Raw genomic sequence first — 22,267 nt, 5'->3', positions numbered from 1 at the left:
TAGTTATCTATAAATGGCTTGATTTTATATTTCCTGTAAACTATTTTGACATCATAAGCCATTTTCTAAAATCACAGTCATCTCAGATTCTGAAAGTCTCATATAGATCAACAAGTTATTATAGCAAACTACTATAATACCCTAATGCAATTCTCTTTGAATGGTAAGAAAATTCAGTGTGTGTGTGTGTGTGTGTGTGTGTGTGTGTGTGTGTGTGTGTGTTTTATAACATTGACCAGGGCTTTTTTTTTTTTTTTTTGGTTCATTTTAAATGAGCTAGCAGTCAGATAGGTTAACACAAAATAACACTCGTATGTCCTCTATTTCCTTTTGTTTCTAAGAATTACTTTTCCCACATTAATCATAAAGAGGTAAAACTCTGACCTACTGCGTTACAGGACCTTTATTCACGGTCAATTTGTTTCTTTCTTAATGCCACATCTAGGAAAACTTCTCCACAGCCCTGCAGTTTCCTTTGGTGAAATGATAAAACCCTCTCCTCCCAGGTTCCCTTACCCACCTGGCCTTCCCCGTCACATGAAGACTTCTGATGCTCCCCGTTATCAATCACTTTTCCTCCCCTCATTCTCTTTTTGCCCCCAGCCCTTCTGGTTTTACTGGATGTAGAATCACTTTCCTTACTGCTTTTCTTTCCCTTAATTATGATGCTGTGTTGAAGACAGACGAGTTTCAAATCGTAAACCTTTTCTTTTCTTGTGGTTATCGCTTTACTTGACACAAAAATCCTGTGCCCTAATTCGGCTCTTGGTGCCAGATGTACCCATGCTTTAAATCTCTCTTCTAAGGCAATCCATAAACCTGGAACGCCCCACCATCTGACGGAGGACCAGTGCCCCCCAGAGAAGGTCGCTTGCTTCCATGAAATCATCCCAGATTTATCAGAGGCCAGCTGCTACCTAAACTCTACCTAACCTTGACTTTTTAAAAAAAAATCAAAACCTCTTCTTCCAACTGTGTGCTGGTATTTATTACTCCAAATATATCAGTCCTTTCAGTGGAATAATGAGAATGCCATCCGAGGATGTAGTGGGTCAGAGAACTTGCATTTCTGCTAGATGCACTCACTGTCTTCATCAGTTTCATCTCCCATAATAAGACCACTGGATATTGATTAGCTTAGCACTTCCTCAAATTACATACTCAAGAATTCATTTTTATTCCATTTTTGCCTTTCCTTTACTATTAGTTCCAAAAGAGACACTTCTGAATTTCTTCCTTTTTTAGAGACGGAGAGAGACAAGGAGTGTGTGCGTGGGTGAGAGGGGCAGAGGGAGAGAGAGAGAGAATCTTAAGCAGGCTCCAGGCTTAGCGTGGAACCTGACGCAGGGCTCGATGCCACAACCCTGGGATCATGACCTGAGCCGAAATCAAGAGTCAGATGCTCAGTCGGTGAGCCACCCCAGCGCCCCTTCCCATGAAGTAATTTAACCTTATAAATACCAAATATTTGCAAATACCAGGGTCAACAAATATTATATCCCAGATAGCACCCATGTAGCCAAAATGGTCCGAGTATGATTTTAACTGGAAATGTTCTAAAAATCTTTCAACTGGAAATTATTCTTTGGGTGGGAAAAATGCACGGCTTGTGTTACTGGCTCTTAGCACACTTGAGAACATTGCTGAATTCGTTAAGCTATCAATCACTTATCGTGTGCAGAGCTAGACTATTTCCAAATGTTCAAGTATTTGGTATCCACTTTGGTCATCCATTCAGCAAACAGAGACTAAGAACCTATCACACAAAGCCAAATCCATCCCTCAACTCTACGGGAGAGGTATTTAATTTCATTGTACTGATTCACGCATTTAAATATTTACTGAATGCTAGAAAAGAGGGTAGAGAAGTCCAAGGACATACTGAAGAGAATTCACTTTCCTCACACAGTTTACAGTTTTGAGGAAGAAACGGACATAAACTATGAAATCACATAAATGTACTTCAAAAGCATTTTTTTAAATTGTGGTAAAAAAACACGTCACAAAACTTAGCAGCCTAGCCATTTTTGGGGATGTAGCTAGTTGAGCAGTGTTACTCACCCCTCATTCCCCTGTCCCCCCAGGCCCTGGCCACCACCATTCTACCTTGTGTCTCTATAAATTCGACTTCTCTAGGTACTTCATATAAATGGAATCAGTGTATTAGTCCTTTTGGGTCTGGCTTATTTCACTCAGCATAATGTCAAGGCTCATCTATATCTATATCTATTTTTCTATCTATCTATCTATCTATCTATCTATCTATCTATCTATCTATCTGTATTACAGCACGTGACAGGATTTCTTTCTTTTTAAAGGCTGCATAATATTCCTTAGTATGTAGAGATCATCTTTTGGTTATCCGTTCACCTGCCTGCAGACATTTGGATGGTTTCTCTTTCTTGGCTCTTGCGAATACTACTGCTATGAACAAGGGTGTGCAAATATCTCTTCAATATCCTGCTTTTGGGATGCCTGGGCGGCTCAGCCGCTTGAGCATCTGACTCTTGATTTCAGCTCAGGTCATGATCCCAGGGTTGTGGGATCGAGCCCTGCATCAGGCTCTACGCGGAGTATGGATGGAACCTGCTTAAGATTTTCCCTCTCTCTCTCTCTCTCTCCTTCTGCCTCTCTCATGCTTGTGCACTCTTTGTCTCTCTCAAATTAAAAAAAAAAAAAAAAAAAGATCCTGCTTTCAATTCTTTTGGGTATATGCCCAAAAGTGGAATTGCTGGATCGTATGGTAATTCTGTGTGTAAAGTTTTAGGGAACCTCCATACCACTTTCTACAGTGATACACCATTTTACATTCCCACCAACAGTGCACAAGGATTTCATTTTTCTATAGTTTCATAATACTGGTTATTTTTTTTAAGTAGCGGTCATCCTAACGGGTTTAAGGTATTATCTCGTATACAAACGTAAATTTTCAATCGTGGTAAGTACAACAAAGGAGAGTCATGTTAAGGGTACCTGTATTAGGAGGATGTAACCTGGTCAGGGGTGCAAGAGAAGGCACCCTCGGGAAGTCATGACTCACGTGAGGTCTGAAAACTAGGTAAGCATTAGCTAGGCGGAAGGCGGAGACCAGGCCATTCAGGAAGTGAGGGGAGTAGGTGCAAATGCACTGTGAGAGTACAAGCAGGGCACTCCAGAAAGCAAGAGAAGACCAGTGTGTGTGTGTGGGGGGGGGGGGGGGTGAGGAGTGAGGGACGAGATCACAGGAGTGGGGGTCAGGGCTTCATGGTGCCCAAGGGACCCGGTAAATGACCTGGAACTTTATCCTGAGGGCAACGGGAAGCCAGGGGGACAACTACATCAGATTTGTGTTTTGAAAGACTATTTTGACTACAGTAGAGCAATGGATCCAGACAGACTGGATGCTCATTAGCTAATCAGGAGGCTACTGCAACAGCCCAGGCAAAAAATGCTATACCATCAACTAACGGGACAGGACCAGAGCTGGATGGAGGAAGATACATATTTATAAAAGACATTTAGGAGGTAAAAATGATAGAAGGCTTGGATTAAGCATCATGATGGAGAAAGGTGCCTGGGACTCTAGAGGGAAAAAAAGGACAAAAGGGTTCCCATAATCTCAGAAATGACATAATAATCCTACTCAGAAATTGCCACTTATTGAACAAATTAACCATTTGTTAGGAACAGATCTAATTTATTTTTGGTGGCATGGGTGACTATTGCTCAGCTGGTTGCAGCAGGACATAAATGTGACCCAAGTCCTGGATCCTGACCTCTTCCCTCCCACATGCAGGAGGAAATGTCTGGGGTATTAGCCAACTACTTAAAATCAGACCCACACTTTATAAACCGTGCTTCAAAAACTCTGCTTAAGGCAATTAATAAGCATAGATTAACAGCTCAGTTGGTCCAGATTTTATTTTTTAGGGAAAGCCTCGTGGAAGAGTCAAGATCTTTTTAAGTACAAGGGACTGAAATTAAAGTCAGGTCGTCCGTCCACACCCTGGATGCAGGCGAGGGACCTGGAGAGGACCAAGCTTATCTGGGGCTAGGTTTCCTCATCTCTTAATCTTGCTTGAACTATATTTAGCCTTGGAGAATGAATCTGGGTTTCCGAATCTCTGTTGGTCAAGAGCTGTGCTGTCTAGCACAGTGACCGCTGGCCAGAGGCGGCTACTGAACACTTAGTTGGTCTGGTCTGATTTAAGATGTACTGTAAGTTCAACACACACACACTGGATTTCAAAGGTTTAGTACAAACAGAACGTAAGTTATCTCATTAATAATTTTTTAAACGTTGATCACAAGTTAGGCTAAGTATATTAATAAAACTAATTTAACTGTTTGTTTTTACCTTTTTAATGGGGCCACTAGACGACTGAACGCTATACATGTGTCTCCCATATTTCTATTGGACAGATCTGCTCAGGACCATTAGACTCTAAGACATTTTGAATCATTGGCTTCCCAGAGGCCTCTCGCAGAAAATGTTCCATGTCCTTCCATCTCTGTCGCAAACGATTAGTTCCACCCAAGCCTGTCTTCTCGTTCTGGGTGGGGAAGGAGGGGAGGGCGGCTACAAAAAGTAGGCAGTGTCCCATGGCACTCAATTTGGAGACACAGTGGGGGGAAAAGTTGGCCAGCTGCTTTTCCACAACGTAACAAGGCCTGTCAATTTTCCAGAAGGAGAGGAGAGCCCTATCTTCACTTGTCTCAGTCACGTTTCCCTTTTGTGTCTGCAACTTAGCCATTTCTTCATTAATTAGGACTCTTCTCGGAAGTAACAGAAATCCAACTCGAATTGTCTGAAGCAAAAATGGGAATATACTGGCTTATGTGTATCCGAAAGTTTGGAGATGGCCCTAGCTTCAGGAAGAGCTGGATCCAGGAGTGCACTCAAAGCGGTTCTCTCCGGGTTCAGCTTCTCCTCTGCGCTCGGCTCGTCCCCAGCCAGGCACTCTCTCCACAGTGGCCACTGGCAGCTCCAGGCCAACATCATCCCCGTATGACAAACCAGCAGCAAGAGTGCCTTCTCCTTCCCCTGTTAGTTTCTATTAAAAACAAATCCTTGAACGGCCTCTAAGTGGCCTGGTGCAGGTCCCCATGCCCATTCCTGAATCCGTCACCATGGTCCGTGATATGGACATCCTGGCTGACTAGTTCTAGATGCCAAGTTCAGAACCAGATGTGGAGCAGAGGCAGAACCAGCACTGTCTAAATACATGTTCTGGAAGAGGGGAAGGGATTTAGGGGCTGTGACCACAAAGATGTAGGGCGGGTGACTGATGACAAGATGGCCCTCCACCCAGGAGGCAACAGGCTTGTTTGCTGAGGCTGAGAAGGGTGGGCGGGGCTTGCCTTCACTGGCACTCAGAAATCTCCACATGTAAACATGCCCTTCTTTCAGGTTCTATCCTTTATTACAATCAGGGTGTAGCAATTAAAAAACTAAAACAAAACCAGGGGCACCTGGGGGGCTCCGTCGCTTGAGCATCTGACTTCGGTTCAGGTCGTGATCTCACAGTCTGTGGGTTGGAGCCCCTCATCGGGCTCTGTGCTGATGGCTTGGAGCCTGCTTTGGATTCTGTGTCTCCTTCTCTCTCTGCCCCTCCCCTTCTCACGCTCTGTCTTTCTCTCTCAAAAATAAACATTAAAAAAAATTTTTTTTTTTTTAAAAAGCGAAAACAAAACCCATGAATGAATGAGCACAATAGGCACAGATACAGGTAACCCTAGATTTCTCTTTTCCTGTCTTTAGCCAAAGGAATGCCAAACACTCTAACAGCTGGTTAATCTTGGTTTCAGAAGCATACAATTTCCTCGATGGGTGCTAATATTTTACGATGCACAAGAGTGACTGAAGATCTCACCTCCTTTAAATCCTTTCACTATTTTGGTCTTCTTGGATTCTGCCAACAGCAGCTTTGTATCGTTGTTTACACAAAATACGACAGCCGTGGCAGAGGCCTAATCGCAGGCTGTGATTCTCTTTAGTCTGACCCAACTTTTCTTGCGAGGTTTGTCTTTCCTTGCACAAACCCTTTCGCTGCTGGCCTCTCCCAGGCAGCTCTCCACCTCTTAAACAGAACAAGCCTAAAGAACACGGATGTCCCTGGGCGGGAGGACCACAAGTTGCACACCGTGGTCACCAGTCAAGGCCGTTTTTCTCTGCAGATGTCAGAGAAGGAAACTCCTGCGTAGAGTCTCAACTCCAGCGCCCCACATACGCATTTCCACATGTTTGGAGAAAGGAAAAGTTCAAAACCACATCAAACATACTCAGTGACCGCGGAGTATAAATATTACAAACAAACAAAATCAGCATGTAATGTGTACTTTAATTTGCTGACAGATATTTAAAAAAATTAACATCCGAATGAATGGCAAATGCCAACACCACAACAAAACCCTTCACTGAGGAGAAAAATAACTCACAATCAAAGCCGCCTGGCCTCTAATTAGCACACAGCATCCTTGAAACGAGAGGCCAAAATAAAATAAACTGCCAAAAGAGAAGAGGGGTGTTGGGGGTGGGGGAGTAGGAACTAAAAAAAAAGGGCTTTTTACGACATACCTAAAAAAAAAAAAAAAAAAGACATGGTCTGAAACCTACTTTCCCTGGGGTTCAAGGGCAGAAGCGTGCAGCTCGCACACAAGGTACGTGTACTGCTTCTGACTCTGCAGTTACCTTTTAAAAATTTGACTACACTGCAGGGTAAGCGTCTTCCGATGCAAGTTAATCAAAGCACAATTTCAAGGAGATTCGCCTGACACTTAGGTGACATCTGGCTTGTACCCAGTATCAATCACCCCGGGTGCTCTCCATAGCCACCGAGTCTCAGCTACTGCCCTCCCCAGACTGACCGAGGTGCTGCTGCTTTGTTTCCAAGCCTCTGTGCCCTCCTACGGCTCGAAGATCATCAGGTGAGCTAATGCTTGATTCCCCATGTAACTGCTTGTGTGCACCATACACTTGTGTGAATGCACATTTGTCTGAGACTTAGTAGGTTCTCAATAACGTTACCTACTTTTTTTTTTGTGCCAAGCGTACAAACATTTATTAGCCTGCTGGTGCAGTTGTACGACCTGTTCACCCAACCTATTTTGCAGCGCTCTGACAAAGACCTTGCGAGGAAGGTTTGCTGAGAGGTTCAGGGCGGGACTTCTGGTAGGTCTGCAGAGAACCAGAGGAACTCAGGCCCAGTTGGGATGCCTTTGGGCATCAAGTTGCAGGATTTGCCCACTTTAAAAAAAATTTTTTTTTAACATTTATTTTTGAGAGACAGAGGCAGAGAATGAGCAGGGGGGTGGGGTGGGGTGGAGAGACACAGAATCCGAAGCAGGCTCCAGGCTCCGAGCTGTTTGTTAGCACAGAGCCCAACGCGGGGCTCGAACTCACGAACTGCAAGATGATGACCTGAGCTGAAGTCGGCCGCTCAACGGACTGAGCCACCCGGATTTGCCCACTTTTTAACCCTCACTTATGCAATGGCCCTGGAGGCCGTGCCATATTTCTAACCAGTGATGCACTTTCTTTTCTTTCCTTTTTTTATTGGCAAGTTAGCTAACATACAGTGTAGTCTTGGCTTCACAAGTAGATTCCCTTGATGTGTCACTTACATAACAACAGCCAGTGCTCATCCCAACAAGTGCTCTCCTTAATGCCCACCACCCATTTCCCCACCCCCGTAACATTACCTACTATTATTTACATGCCTTCTCTTCCTCAACCTACTAGCTCCAGAGATAGATATCATCTACTCCACATACCCGATGAAACTGAGACTCAGAATTAACAGTTACAGACGTTATGAACAGTAGACTTCACTTTATGTATTTCTTAGGCATTAGGTTAACTGAGTTCAAATCCCACTTTCAACATTAGGATGTGCACTGAATAGGAGAGAGGTTTGATCCTGGTCACTTTAACCCAGACTGTTTCTGTGGATCCCGCCAGGCCTTGCACAGAAGCAACCAGGCCAAGTGGCGTTGGCCCCATTACTGCCCGTAGAAAGAATCTGAAATTGCTTTAAGGAGCTACCACATTTTGAAAAATATACTCTCCCCCTTGTTTGATCATCAGGGAACGACAAACAAAAACAACTTGGCATGACATGTAACATCTACAAAGGCCATCCGTGTTCTGACAGAACTGTTATCCGATGCCTGAATTTTCTCATCTCAGAGCCCAGATATTCATAGTCCTGGGAGAACTCATCTTGATATCCCTAATCAAGCAACTGTGTCTGTTTTTCCCTTCATTATCAATGAAGAATTTTTGGTTATAGTTTGGTTCATGTTTTTTGGTTCTAGTGATTGCCTCCAACAGGGATTAGTGTGGGGAGCCCGTAAGCAGGACAAACTCATTCTGGACGTGGATGACGAGAGTTACAGACACTGGAGAGACCTGGGAGTCCTTCTTAGTTTTGTTCACATTGTTATGTATTCAGAGAATGTCATCCAGAAACAGAGCAAGTCAATCTTATTATCACCCAAAGTGTACAAGCTTATTTTTATTTTTTTAAACTATATATTTTTTAAAAAGTTTTTTTATTTATTTGGAGAGAGAGAGAGAGAGAAAGAGAGAGTGAGAGAGAAGAGGGCAGGGGCAGAGAGAGAGGGAGGGAGAGAGAGAATCCCAAGCAGGCCCCGCCCTGTCAGCATAGACAGAGGCTAACGTGGGGTTCCATCTCATGAACCAGGAGATCATGACCTGAGCCAAAATCAAGAGCTGGACGCTTAACCGACTCAGCCACCCAGGCGCCCCCAAAATGTACAAGTTTAAAAGCCAGAATACAAATCGGACTTCCACAAATAATTTGGCCAACCTCAATAAACAAGAAAACTGCACAAAGTAGATACCAGAAAGTTATTTGAAGCCAAGAGACAAGTCTCTACCGATGGAACTTACTACCTCCTGAGGCTGACCACTTCTCATACAAGCCGGGGCCACAGGCTTTTAAAATAAACATTATTTGAGGAAAACAGAACCTACTCTATTCAATATTGCTATATTAAAGAGAATTCCAATAAGCTTTACAGTATTCATGTTAGGTGTTTCTGGGATGTTATTACCTAAAACACTAACGATTGTGATATTAAAGTAATTTTTTACCAAATCTTTAAATAAATCTACAAGCGCCCAAGTTCGAATACGGTGTAATATGCAATGTTAAGCCTTAGGCCTGTCTTTTTTTATTTTAATTTTTTTTTCAACGTTTATTTATTTTTGGGACAGAGAGAGACAGAGCATGAACGGGGGAGGGGCAGAGAGAGAGGGAGACACAGAATCGGAAACAGGCTCCAGGCTCCGAGCCATCAGCCCAGAGCCCGACGCGGGGCTCGAACTCACGGACCGTGAGATCGTGACCTGAGCCGAAGTTGGACGCTTAACCGACTGCGCCACCCAGGCGCCTCTGTTTCTTTTTTTTTTTTTAAAGCACATACTTTCTTGATTGACTGCATACTGGTGACTATAAAAGAAATGTCCCAACACCGACATGAGGGTCAAGTGCCTTTTCTATGCACCTGCTACTGACACAGTACGGGTGGCACACGCATGAGGTGCTCCTTGGAGAGTGGACGTGGGTGCAGGGTGGGGGCACTACAAGGCTGGCTTCATTTGGTGGCTCAACACTCACGCAAGAGACTCTGGTGGTCTTCTGTCTTTATATCACATCTTTCATGGTGGCAGAAAGATTCTGGAGGGGCTTCCCTCCCGATGGTTGAACAGCTCTGGCCGGCACGGCAGCAACCACATCACGCACAGGAGAAAGCCGTCTCTTTGATGGATTTCTCCTGGGAGCAAACATACTTCTCTCGCAGAAGCCCCCAGCGAATGTCTCCTGTGTCCCCTGTAGGGTTTCTGAATCACTTAGACAGCAGGGGCTGGGATCAAGCTCTCCCCAGGAGTCGGGGGGTGGGGGGGAAATGAGTCCCCGAAGGTGCTGGACCTCTTGCACAAGGCCTTGTATGTGCCTACGAACCAGGCCCCTCGGGAAAGCGTGGAGGAGGATGGATGCTGGGGGTGAGCAACATTGTCCCACGCCAGGAAACTTAACCCGGGCACAAGTCCCCTCCTGGCCCTTGGGTGGGCCTTTGTCCTGCAGAGATGTTCTAGAACCCCAGCTGAGCAAAGGTGGTGGCCGATGGGGCTGTTACCCTTCTCCCTCGCTTGCCTCCCTGAGGCACTTGGAAACAAAAACGCCTCTCTTAACATTCTGTGTGGAAAATACCTGGGCCTGAGATCTTACTAGGTTGCCAAGTCCCGGAGAAAGCAGTCAGTTAGGGAAGATGAGTAGTGGATCTCTTTGACCAACGATGGTGAGCAATGATACCTCCATTCTGTAGACTGTTAGTCCGTTGGGATTTGCACTGTGTATACACGAGTGTGGGTATAAAACTCAAATGTAAACCCATTCCTGTATTTAGTATTAAAAAGAAAAAAAGCCTGTCATAGGCCAGAAACTGGCTGAAGCCTGGAGCTTGGCACTACAGAGTTAGCGGTTTGTAAGCTTTGAAGTGAAAGGTTTTTTTCTCCTCTTTTACTAGCAATGAAGAGAACGTTAAAGGAAAAGCACCAAAATTGATGAGGAATATTTTTCCACGGTGAACGATGTAATGTCCTCTGATATAATTCTCTATTTGGAAAGCTAGCCGCCTTAAAGCAGTCACTGGCGATGCCCGCCATGTCTTACATAAGCACTGCCCATGAGACAGAAATCATTTGTGAATATTTTAAACATACCATCTTCTCCCTGTAACACCCTGCATGACTCGAACACTGATGGAGTAATATTTTAGGTGTCTTAGAGCAGTGGTTCTCAAACATTAAAGGGAGGAATAGCTTGAAGGTTTATTAAAATTCAGAGGTTGGGGCTACACACCCAGGGACTGTGATATTGTGTGTGTGTGTGTGTGTGTGTGTGTGTGTGTGTGTGCGCGCGCGTGCCTTGGAAGAACGTATTTTCTGGGTGGGGAGGAGGTTGTTTTTTAACAGGCAACCCAGATGATTCAGATGCAGGTGGTCACCTGAACTTACGGATAAATATCACATCTAGAACCTATAAAACGTTAAAATCCTCTGGACAAAAGAATTGGGAGCCGAGTGTACAATATCTCTGTTTACAAAAGTTCAAAAATAATTGGTCACTCCAGGAAAAAGAGCAGGCATGTCTTCTAACTCCCTCAGGTTTTCTTGTTATATCTGTACCATGTGCCTCTGAGGTAATTAGTGCAATATTACACTGACTTTGCCGATAAGGAAATTAACGCGGACTAAGGGACTTACCAAAGGTTATAAAGCTAGTTAGGGCAGGTCTCTTGACTTTTACACAGAGGTCAAATGAGATGATATCCCCTCAGATACTCCCCAAGCTAAAAGCCTTGAGAAATACGTGAAGAAAATGTAAATATGTTTCCCAATCCAGTTTTAGATAAAGTCGTCCTCTCTCTAACTGAAAGCTCTCCCTTCAGCAGGCAACTCTGGGCTAAGCCACCTTCAAGCACTGGCTTGGGGGACCCATTATGGAGATGCCTGTAACCCATGGTTATGCTACTGGGAGAAAGAAAAACATATGGTCCTCTATGGGAAAACATCAGCACATATTTTCCCTGGTAGGGGACTTTGGCAGTAACCAGGATAGATGCAACTTGAGTTTTTAATTCGCTTTCGATCTAGCATGGGCCTAGAAAAATAGAAAAACAGGGTGTCCCTTAAAAATCCCACAAATGTTGCATATTTTCAGATGACTTCTCTGAGTTCAGAAACTGCCACTGAGACTTCCTGGCTCACTGTCTGGCTGGGTTTCGAGTACCATATCATGAGGTACTGGAGGGAAGATAAAGACCCTTTGACGGTGGAAAATCACTCTCATCTAGAGCCTTCTCCTCCTTTGCCCTCGAGGGAAAACCTGCCTTCTCCCCGCCATGAGAAAAACTCCAAACATAATGGATGAGACAAAGAAAGAAATATTGAACTAAATCTGTTAGGAAACCCCAGCAGAAACAATGCATCTTTTCAACAGTTTAGGATGTTATGAATAGACAGAATGTTTTGTGCGGGGTATCTGTCTTGGGCTCCTCAGTGAGAAATGCCGTTTGCCATTACACTAGTTGAATTCCAAAGCTCAAAAGAACCAGCTTCATTTGCCAAAATCCTACCGCTTTGGGAACTACAAAAAAAAGTTTCTACAAGTCACTAAAAACATGTAACAACAACAGCAGTCTTCTCCCAGAGTACCCCTCACTCCTAAGCACTCGCCAATGGTTTTAGCTCAGGCTGCTATAAGGAAATACCATAGATGGGGGTGGCTTATCAGCCCCAGACATTTATTTCTCATGGTTCTGGAGGCTGGACGTCTGAGATCAGGGTGCCGGCCTGGTCTTTCCGGTGCAGACATCTAACTTTTCATCACAGCTTCAACGTGGCAGAAACCAAGTAAGCTAGCTCTCTGGCCCCTTCTTCTATGGGCACTAATCCCCTCGATGACCTAATAACTTCCCAAAGGCCCTACCTCCAAATACCATCACACTGGGGGTTAGGGCTTTACCACGTGAATCAGAGGTTCGGGACACAAACACTGAGTCCATAATGCCAACCTAGAACCAAAGGGATGACCACGGCTTGGGCACATTTTCGACAGTAACCCTAAGGAGCCCTGTTTCTGCCTGTACCTGAGCCCGGCTCCCATCTTTCTTTACGATAGCCTGAAATCCCTTCGGAGTCCGCAGGAGGTCTTTGGGAGACCTCAGGCTAGTGTTGGCCACTCTCCATGCAAGGGCTTCTTCAAAAGTGTTCAAAGGATGAACAAACCACTGGGCAGCAGACAGCAGGTGAAAGAGCGTTGACATTGTTCTCTGACACCTGTCCCCACTAAGAGGTCTCCCCCAGACGAAGACTAGAGATAATAAACAGCTCTTTAAACACAGACAGCAGAATACTGACTTAGAAATCCTATGACATGAAAACTACATTAATCATCTCATTCAACGTCTAGCGAGAACCTCAGTCCCGGCCAGCCATGTTGGATTTCAAGACTTCCTTTGCCTCACGCAAACCAACCAACAAAAAAGTTAGAACGATGGGGAATACGTGAAAAATAAAACCATGTGTATGCCAAAGTGAAATGTGGTTTGATATGATCGTTTCTTTGCTTTGGGGTGGTAGGACTACCTGGTTAAATGTGGTTGAAAGGTCCTCAACGACAGAAATTTCAGTCGAGGCTTCACACAGGAAGCAACTTGGATAGTGAAAATGTGGCCTGTTAGGGTCTGCCTGGCAAACGTGGCCTCTCTGAACGTGGAAAGTAACCTCTTGATCGGAGTGAGAGTTGGAAACCAGACTAGCTCGTGCACATTTGGAATGGAGTTGCGGCTACAAATGCGTACAGAGGGGGTTCACGCGAGCTTCTCCTTGTTGAAGATGCCGGGAGGGGTTTCCAAACTAGCAGTTTTTGCTGGCCGGCCACGCGTGGACGGATTCCATTCTGCCAGCCGTCGCTTTTCTCTAACATAAGAAAGTCTCTTCAGCAATCAGCTGTTCTCTGCACCGTAAAAACTCCCCGAGAGAAACAGTCGTGAGACCACACCTGCCCTCGCCCAGAAGGAAGAGAATGTGAAGCAGATATTCTAGGCACTTGGTTTGTTCTGGGGATGGACCCCATTGCTTTAAAGTAGAACTGATTTCTTTAAATGTACAAAGTATCTTTGCCGGGAGATGCTTGTCTTGCTACACCATCTTCTGGAATTTCCTCTGTCACTCGGATTTGGAAGAGGTATGTTTGGCCTCGTTGCTTACGGATGGCAAAGATGCATCAGGAGACATACAAGCCTACTCCTGAAGAACACGTCTGCCCTGCTCAGCACCCACATTCAGGGGAGGTCCTGGACACCCTGGGACGTCGACTACTGATTCGCCAAGCAAAAAAGACAAGCAATGCCACCCCCGGATTATCTCACACGACACGGCCGCTGCACATGTATCTCGCGTTGGGTAGACCCAGGAGTTTCGGCTTATTTCGGCAGAGTAAGTGAGGCTAAGACAGCAGCCGGCTGTGCCACAGACAGGCCTGTCCCTAAAATATGTATTCCTGGTGCAGGCACACGAGTGGAAACCCCTGACCCCCAGGCCTTCTCTTCTCATCCCATGCCTCATGCACACGGGGGTGGGTCTAAAGATGCAAACACCGAGCTGGCCCAGAGCACATACCTGGCACCTGGCTGCCCCTTGGGGCAAGGGGTGTTCACACAGGCCTGGATCTGGGAAGAGGGCCAGGCAGGCCTGGGAAGCTGGCTTTTGTGGCTGTTCGGGAAGGAAACTCAGGGTCCTAGGAACCCAGGGAAGGGACTAGACGTAGGGGTTCTGGCTCTGTGTACCATGGGCTCCTCACCCTGCGAAGAGGAACATACCCAGCCAGGGACAGCCATCACGGAGGCCTCCAAAGCACAGGGCCCGGGGCAGCCACTTGCCGGGGGTCTCTGGGCAGCTCTGGCTATGGGCAGACCCCGAAATGGGGTCAGCCTGGAGTGTCAGGGCCTGCATGGCTTCATTTGTAACCTGGGGTGGTTTGGAACCTAGGATTGTCAAACTCCTCTCGAGAACCAGTACTGTGGGACTCTAAGATCATCACCGTTGATGGCTCAAACACCGGACAAATACAGAAGAAAAGAAAATACTAAAACAATTCAAACAAGTGTATAGGTCTTCAACCTCAGCCTCTCTAGTTCAAGAGATGAACAAGAAGATATTCTGGTGAATTAGTGATCTGGTTCATAGAGGTGTTAGATTTATCTTGCACAGGAGACTATCAGTCAGAGAGTAACAATACACTTAACCTCACAACTACCATCAACATAATCATTGGATTGTGAATGACTCAAAACAACTCCGGTTTTCCAAGGGCCAAAAACTACCTGTACACATCAGAACTGTGTGTAATCAACACACATTCCATTATGGAAATGAGGACACGCCAGGTAGGTCAGCGGATTTAAGCTGACTACTTACGGTCGTTAAAATTTCAGATGCCGTTGGTGTGGACAAGACCACCTCTTCCAGGTGCTCTGATCTGGTTTATTTCCCTCCCTCTGAATTTTGATGGAAGCAGGCAATACCAGCCTCTCCTGAAGTTCATCAGTGTCACGAGACCGGAGAAGCCCACACACGGAAAGCATCATCACCATCGGACATTGGACACAGAAAGCCCATTCGCAATTAGTAGCACTGACCTGTCCTTTCATATCTGGAGCAATGGGAATGGTGGGCCAGATGGTTGAGTAGACGCCAAAAAACACCAGCCAGATCAGCATGCTTCCCCAGACAGCCAGATGACTGAACTGCAAAAGGAAACACACGCTCAGGCAGGGCTTGTCCGCTGGCCCAGGAGAGCCACCTGAACCCCACCTGCAGCAGAATCCCTGTGTCCAAGCCACCCTTCCTTATGGGAAACATTTTGACCCATCACTAGTCATTGGAAACTTCCATCTTCTAATGGCCTTGTCTCAGAATATTTAACGATGATTTCAAGTAACCGGTGGCCCCAAACTAAGATCAAGGTGCTTTTGCGGCCGCAGCTGACCTTCTCCTAGACCCATCCCGTACTTTTAGTAGGCCCCCTGCTGGTCCTCACCAGCGTCTGCTCCAACTTGGAGCTACATAAAGCCAGGCCTCATTAATCCAGTAAGAAAGCACTGAATGGGCAAAAAGAACAAGATGTTCTTACTTACTGAGATTTCGGCCATTCTCTTCATTTTCCAAAGAACTTTTTACAAATCTGGGATGGATATTACATCTTAACAATCCTTTAAGTGCCTACTGAGCTGTTAGCTTTTTCTCCTCTCTCCTCTTAATATGACGATGCTCGATGTCATCCTTTCTTCCGCACCCCATGACATAATCCATCATCAAGGGCTGCTAGCTTTTTTAAAAAATACATCTGGAATCTGGCCATTTCTCACTACCTCCTCCTGTAGCACCCCGGGTCAAGCCACCATCACCTCTCATTTGGATTAACTGCCATTGTCTATTAATAGATTCCCTCCTTCCACATCCAGCTCCAACCTCCTCCCTCACTTTCCCAGAAGCAGAAGCCTATGAAAACAGTAGTGACAGACAAACATGAAACACGGGTTATCATCCTGAAACGTGGCAAGTCACCAAAACGTCTAAAGTTGGGGAATGATTAAATGTTGGATATCGATAAAACTTAATACTCTTTAATCATGAAGAAAGGTTTTGTGCAAGTATACTTTTAGGTATGGAAAATGTTCATGATATATTTTTAACTGAAAAAAAAAGATCACCAAACTATCTATATGCTCTGTAATGCGTTCTCCTATTAAAAATACACATGGAACAAGGTCTGTAATGTTATCCAGAAAAGTGTTAATACCAACTGTCTCTTGGTGGTAAAGTGAAGGAAATTAAAAATTCTCCTTTTTGTTCTTCTGTATCTTCTGTATTTGTTTTGTTTTAAAAACATGCATATATATTTGACATGAGAAAACTGTTAAGAGTTTAGAGCTGTTACTAAGTGCCAAGCAAATGAATCATCAGAAAAGTTTGGGTTGCAAATTTGCCCTGATAAAGATAAAAAGATGATTTTTACGTGCAAAATTTAAATGAGCAAACCAAATATTGTTGACTATTTTCCCAAGGCTTAAAAAGATCACATGCCATCAAAATACCTATAAGGATAGAGAAACAATTCCAGAGAAAACTTACTTTAGTCCAAGCTGTGGTCTCCAAACCAGCTTTCAGACACACAGTGACAACAACATACTGTGAAAACAAAGGAATTGGGGAAAACGTATTATCCTCGGTGACTTATTTTTACTTTCTAGGAGAATCGCAAATCTCCCCTCCAGAGGCAGCTGGAGTTACTTTTGTGCTTTTCTTAGCTTGGAAAGATTTAGGGAAAATAACCTTTCTCAGCGTTGCCTTTTTCACAGGTAGATGTGAAAGTGTCACTTGAAGAATGGGGTGATCTGTTAGTCACCTGTCCAGAAATCGACTCTGTCAAATCTCCACTAAAAAAGTGAGGTAAGCATTTCACAACCGTTTTGAACTCTAAGGAATCTATACTATGTGGTTTAAAGATTTGAAACAAATAACATGAAGGAAGGCCTTATATAAAGGGTTTTCAGAGGCCAAGCCCACACATATGCCACTTAAGAATGGTTCCGTAAACAGAGATAAACTTACCGTGTAAACAATATTTCCAACAAATAAATAGTCTGTGGCCTGGCCACTGGCCAACGGAGTATCTGAAAAACAAAGAAGTTATTACTAACTTCTGGGGAAGAGCACTGCAATCTGTCTCGTTCAGAACACAAAAACAGAACTTTGGAAACATTTATTAAATCGTAAGGGAATTTCAAAAATTGCGTCATCTGTGATTCTAATGCCTCCTACTTCTAACGGTGAGTTTTTTCATCTGATATTTTCTCCAAATGAAGCAAACAAAATCAGGTTTCCAACATACTGAACCAAACACTTGAACTGCACTGACATTTACATTTTTATAAAGATTGGGGGCGCCTGGGTGGCGCAGTCGGTTAAGCGTCCGACTTCATCCAGGTCACGATCTCGCGGTCCGTGAGTTCGAGCCCCGCGTCGGGCTCTGGGCTGATGGCTCGGAGCCTGGAGCCTGTTTCCGATTCTGTGTCTCCCTCTCTCTCTCTGCCCCTCCCCCGTTCATGCTCTGTCTCTCTCTGTCCCAAAAATAAATAAAAACCGTTGAAAAAAAAATTAAAAAAAAAAAAAAAAAGATTAAAATGTCCCTTTGTTGGGTTAAACACAGGGAAGAGTAAGGACATAATAGTCTATCTTTTTGAACGCCAGCATTAGACTTTTTTTGAGTGTTCTCTTACTCTGCATTTTTAATTTCTGCTAAGTTGGAATTACAGGCCAATAAAGGAAGATAATTACATGAATACAAATCAATTCATGATTACTGAACTCAGAATTCACTACTCATGTTCTCATATGCAACCGCGTGAAGTCTATCAATTGGAGGAATGTGAACAATCCAAGGAGAGACATCTAGAAAATACAATGAGGGTTTTGAAGCTTCAATTTTTTCAAAATCTTTTCCACTTTTTTTCTTTTCGGGGATGACTATCACAATGGATAAAACAATCAGTGAGGCTGAACTCTAATAGAACTGTCTAACTTGCCTGCTGTGAAAAGTCTGGTTATTATCCTGAGGGGTTGAAGGCTGTTTCAACATCAGGAATGGTTTCTTTGGATGCCACTGCCAATCTCCTCTTATGTCCTTCTATACTCAAATTTAGATCTGTGGCCTACAGGCCAAGTATATAGGGATTTTTGTGTTCAAATTTCCAGCCCAGTGGCTGCCATACATATTTGGGCTTGCTGATTTACACATCTGCTTCGAGGAATCTGACTCTCATGAAAGATTCAAGATCTGTTCAGTTTCCTAAAACACCAAAAGGGTTGAGTAGCATCATAGGCAGAATCTGGGGCTCGTGGGGCCCTACACCAAGCTCCAGGGCATGGCCTTTCTCCTGATTCTAGATAGGTAAATTTGTGGATATAAGGGAAGACGAACTGTAAAGTGACATTATGGGCTGCATTATAGACATCTAAACTAAGGGACAGCTGTTGGGGAACATAGGAGGTATCCACAGAGGGATGGCTACAGACTTACGAAGGAATGATCTCGAAGCGTAGGGGAGAGACTTGACACTTAGGCAGAATTTCATTAAAAGGAAGGAAAGATGTCAAAACACCTACTATTCCATTATTGGGCAATAAATAGGAATAAACTACTGAAATATGCTATAACGTGGGTGAACCTTGAAAATCTCGTGCTAAGTGAAAGAAAGCCAGTCACAAAAGGCCATCTATTGTAGGATTGTACTTCCTGAGCTGTTCAGAATGGGCCAGTCTATAGGGACAGAAAGTAGATTAGTGACTGACAGGAGGTGGGTTTTTTAGGGGGGTAAATGAAAAGTAACTGCTCACAGGTATGGGGTTTCTTTTGGGGGAGGCTAAAATGCTCAAACATTGCTTAAGGTGACAGTTGCATAACTATTTGAATATATTAAACACCATAGCATTTGGGTGAATTGTAGGTAAATTATGTATTGAAAAGCTGTTATTAAAAACAATTCAGTTCTTCAGATACACTTAGCTACATTTCAAATGCTCAGTGGTCGCAGGTGGCTAGTGATTGCTATGTCGGACAGAAGGGAATACAGAGCATCACTACTGTCCAGAGAGTTCTATTGGACATTGCAGGCCAGAGTGGTTATGTTGGAGGTGGAAAGAAGCGATAGGAATTGGCACATATTTTGAAGGTATAAATGACAGGATTTAGGACTTGGTGGGGTGGAAAAAAACATGAGGAATCAAGGGTGATTTCAGGTTTTTGCCTGAGTACCTAGGCCAACGGTGATAATCATTTACTTGAGATGGAGAACACTGGTTCTGGTCACATTAATGTAGGAATGCTGATAAAAAGAGTGACACATTAAAATTTGGTACCAAGTGATCAGTATTTTCCCCCTTCCTTCCTTCCTTTGTTCTTAAATGTTTATTTATTTTGAGAGAGAGAGAATGCAAGCAGTGGAGGGGGGGGAGAGAGAGAGAGAGAGAGAGAGAGAGAGAGAGAGAGAGAGAGAGAGAGAGAGAGAGAGAGAGAATGAATCCCAAGCAGGCTCCGTGCTGTCAGCACGGAAACGGACTCACGGCTCAATCCCATGAACTGCTAGATCATGACCTGAGCCAAAATCAATAAGTGGATGCTCAACCGACTGAGCCACCCAGACACGCACCCCACCCCCACCAAGTGGTCAACATCTTAAAGTCACAATAGGAAGAACAGATAGCAAAGACACATAATGCTATTGAGGAAGAAACAAAAGCATGTTGAGAAAAATGAGGTGGTGAGAAGGGAGTCAAGGTTAGTGGGAAAAAAAATCCCAGCAATGAGCATTAGAAGACCATATAGCCCCACTCTCTTGTTCCAGCTCTGCTGTTATTTATGTTCTTTAAAAGGTTAGCTTCTAAGTCTCAGTTTCCCCATCTATAAACTGGGGATTTTATGCCAGATACCGATGATGACGATTGAATTGTCACCCAGATTCCTCTAAGATAGAAATTCAAAGACTATAAGGTCTGCATTCTTAGGTGCTACATCAGCCCCAGGTAGGTAATGGTGGAAACTGAGAGTTTCAGAGCTTCTTCCTGTTCAATTTAGGTCAAGGTGGATTTCCTTGTCGCAGTCTACGGGTAAATGAATGGACAACAAAGACCCGAGTTCCCTGAAGTTCAACCTACACTAAGCCCTAACGGAGTTCAGAGTCCATGCCGACCAGATGGAAAAGTTAGAAGAGGTGTGAGACCAACCTGACAATCAAAGTTCACAATTATGGTTCGACAACTCTTTGAATTTCCTTTTAGTACTAGTGTTTCAAATGTTGGCTGATTCATGTACTAAAAGAAATTAAACATTCAAAGCATTGGTCTAACATGAAGGGCTTAGAACGTGTTTCATATTTTATAGACATAAAGAGAACACTGTAAAGCATGGTAAGAAATTCTGCAATGAAAGGAGAGAACATGTTACCCACTATATGACCGGCACGGTTTTGAGCACTTTACATATATTCGTATGCTTGCCAATATACGTAATAGTAACGCGTAATTATTAGTGTTACTAATATGTAATACTGACATACGTGATATTCCTTTGATATTCTAACAACTGTAGGAAATAATATCATTACCTTCATGTTTCAGACGAGAAAACTAGGGCAGCAAAGAGAAGTCGAGTGACATGAAAAAGATCACCCACTTTGCAACAAACTGCAAATAAGTTTGTTTTCCTTACTGAGCTAGAAAAATGGATCCCAGAGAATAAAAGGAAACAATTTTAAGAGGGAAAAACATTACAAAGGACTCCTTTGAAGTACCAGCACCTAATGGGAAGAACTTTCAGGAGAGAATTGAGGAGGACAGAAAATTAGATTCCTAGGACGGGAATTCTGGGCCACAAATGGAAGTAAACGCATGTGCAAACCTGGGGAGCAGCAGGAAACCCCTGAAACCTGAGTTAGGGTGCACACTGCATCAGTCCCAAGTTTCTCAACCTTGGCACTCACTACTGACATTTTTCCAGGTAATTCTTTGTTGCGCGGGACTGTCCTGAGCATCGCAGGATGTTTGGCGGCTTGCCTGGATGCCAGGAGCACCCAGTCACTAGCTGACAACGGAAACTTTCTCCAGCCGTTGCCAAATGTCCCCCGGGGACAAAATCGCCCAGACTGAGAACCACAGCGTTGGAAGTCAGGCAAAAGAGGAACTGGAAATACCCAGAAGTATACAGAATAGACTCTGAAGCAGTGTCTCACCTGGGAGAACCCTCTTCTCTCCAGTCAGACTGTGGAAAGAAGGCAGTGACACCCAACTGTTCCCCCGACCGATGGGCACAAACAGTGGGAGACTTCCGCACAAAGCATGCAACACCCGATCCCTGATGGCCTTCAAACGGGGGCGGACTGTGGTTACCTGTAGGACTGAGAGCTCACTTACGAGGACGGCGCCTCCATGGAGCCCCTTAGGACTACTCAACGCTCTGCTGGCAACGCGGCACGGAGAGAAAAAGAGGGAAAACTAAAAGACATTTTCCAACTGTAGCTTCCAGAGTCTGGTGAGGCATTAATTTCCACCGTCAAGAAAGTGAAATGCTCCCTGGCATTAAATGTTTATACTTGAGGTGATCTGAATACACTAAAAGTGACTTTTAGACGAGACAGGATAAACCTTCTGTTTCTGTTCATTAGTTTGGAAGGATAAGTCAGCGTGCATCTTCGTTTTCCGAGGAAACAGTATCTCCCGCCTCGGTCAAAATGGATTACCATCTGGGAGTAATTTATTCCTTGAAGGAGAAACTCCTAAGCCAACTGGAGAATTCTGGGACACGCCAAAAGCCTCAAAGAAGATAGCATCCTTTAGATAAGTCACAAGACACTGCTCTGTACACCCTGCTGGGGAAATTCCCATGGAATGGATCGTTCTCGTCCGGGTTTTATTTCAACCGCGTTAGAGGCAAATACCTGTGGGCATTGTTCTTTGTTAAATCTTGCCAATAACGTACTGAAGAAGAGACGAGAAGTCCTAAGAAATCATTTGCGAATGAACGCATCAATAAGCTATGGCTTGCTGATAATTCGAGGGTGGAAAAGCCCATTTCGACTGTCCGGTTTATTCCTGAAGCACGCTGCTGACAAACTATTTCTTCCCACGTTGCTGAAACCG

The 22,267-nt window shown here is 44.3% G+C and overlaps 1 protein-coding gene across 12 annotated transcripts in view; it reads right to left on the bottom strand.

Annotated features, from left to right (window-relative positions):
• Positions 1-22,267, bottom strand: part of ATP8A2 (ATPase phospholipid transporting 8A2) — a 633,649-nt gene that overhangs the window by 163,555 nt on the left and 447,827 nt on the right. For all 12 annotated transcript variants that reach the window (XM_006927173.5, XM_023250034.2, XM_019820599.3 and 9 more), the window contains 3 exons: positions 17,186-17,247; positions 16,706-16,762; positions 15,211-15,318 (listed from right to left, as the gene is read on the bottom strand). In XM_006927173.5, coding sequence (XP_006927235.1) covers positions 15,211-15,318; positions 16,706-16,762; positions 17,186-17,247 — 227 coding nt within the window. Of the gene's footprint in view, positions 1-15,210; positions 15,319-16,705; positions 16,763-17,185; positions 17,248-22,267 lie in introns of those variants that run through there.

The sequence above is a fragment of the Felis catus genome, chromosome A1, assembly GCF_018350175.1.
Source record: "Felis catus isolate Fca126 chromosome A1, F.catus_Fca126_mat1.0, whole genome shotgun sequence".
NCBI lineage: Eukaryota > Metazoa > Chordata > Mammalia > Carnivora > Felidae > Felis > Felis catus.
This window is presented reverse-complemented; position numbering and strand designations above follow the sequence as displayed.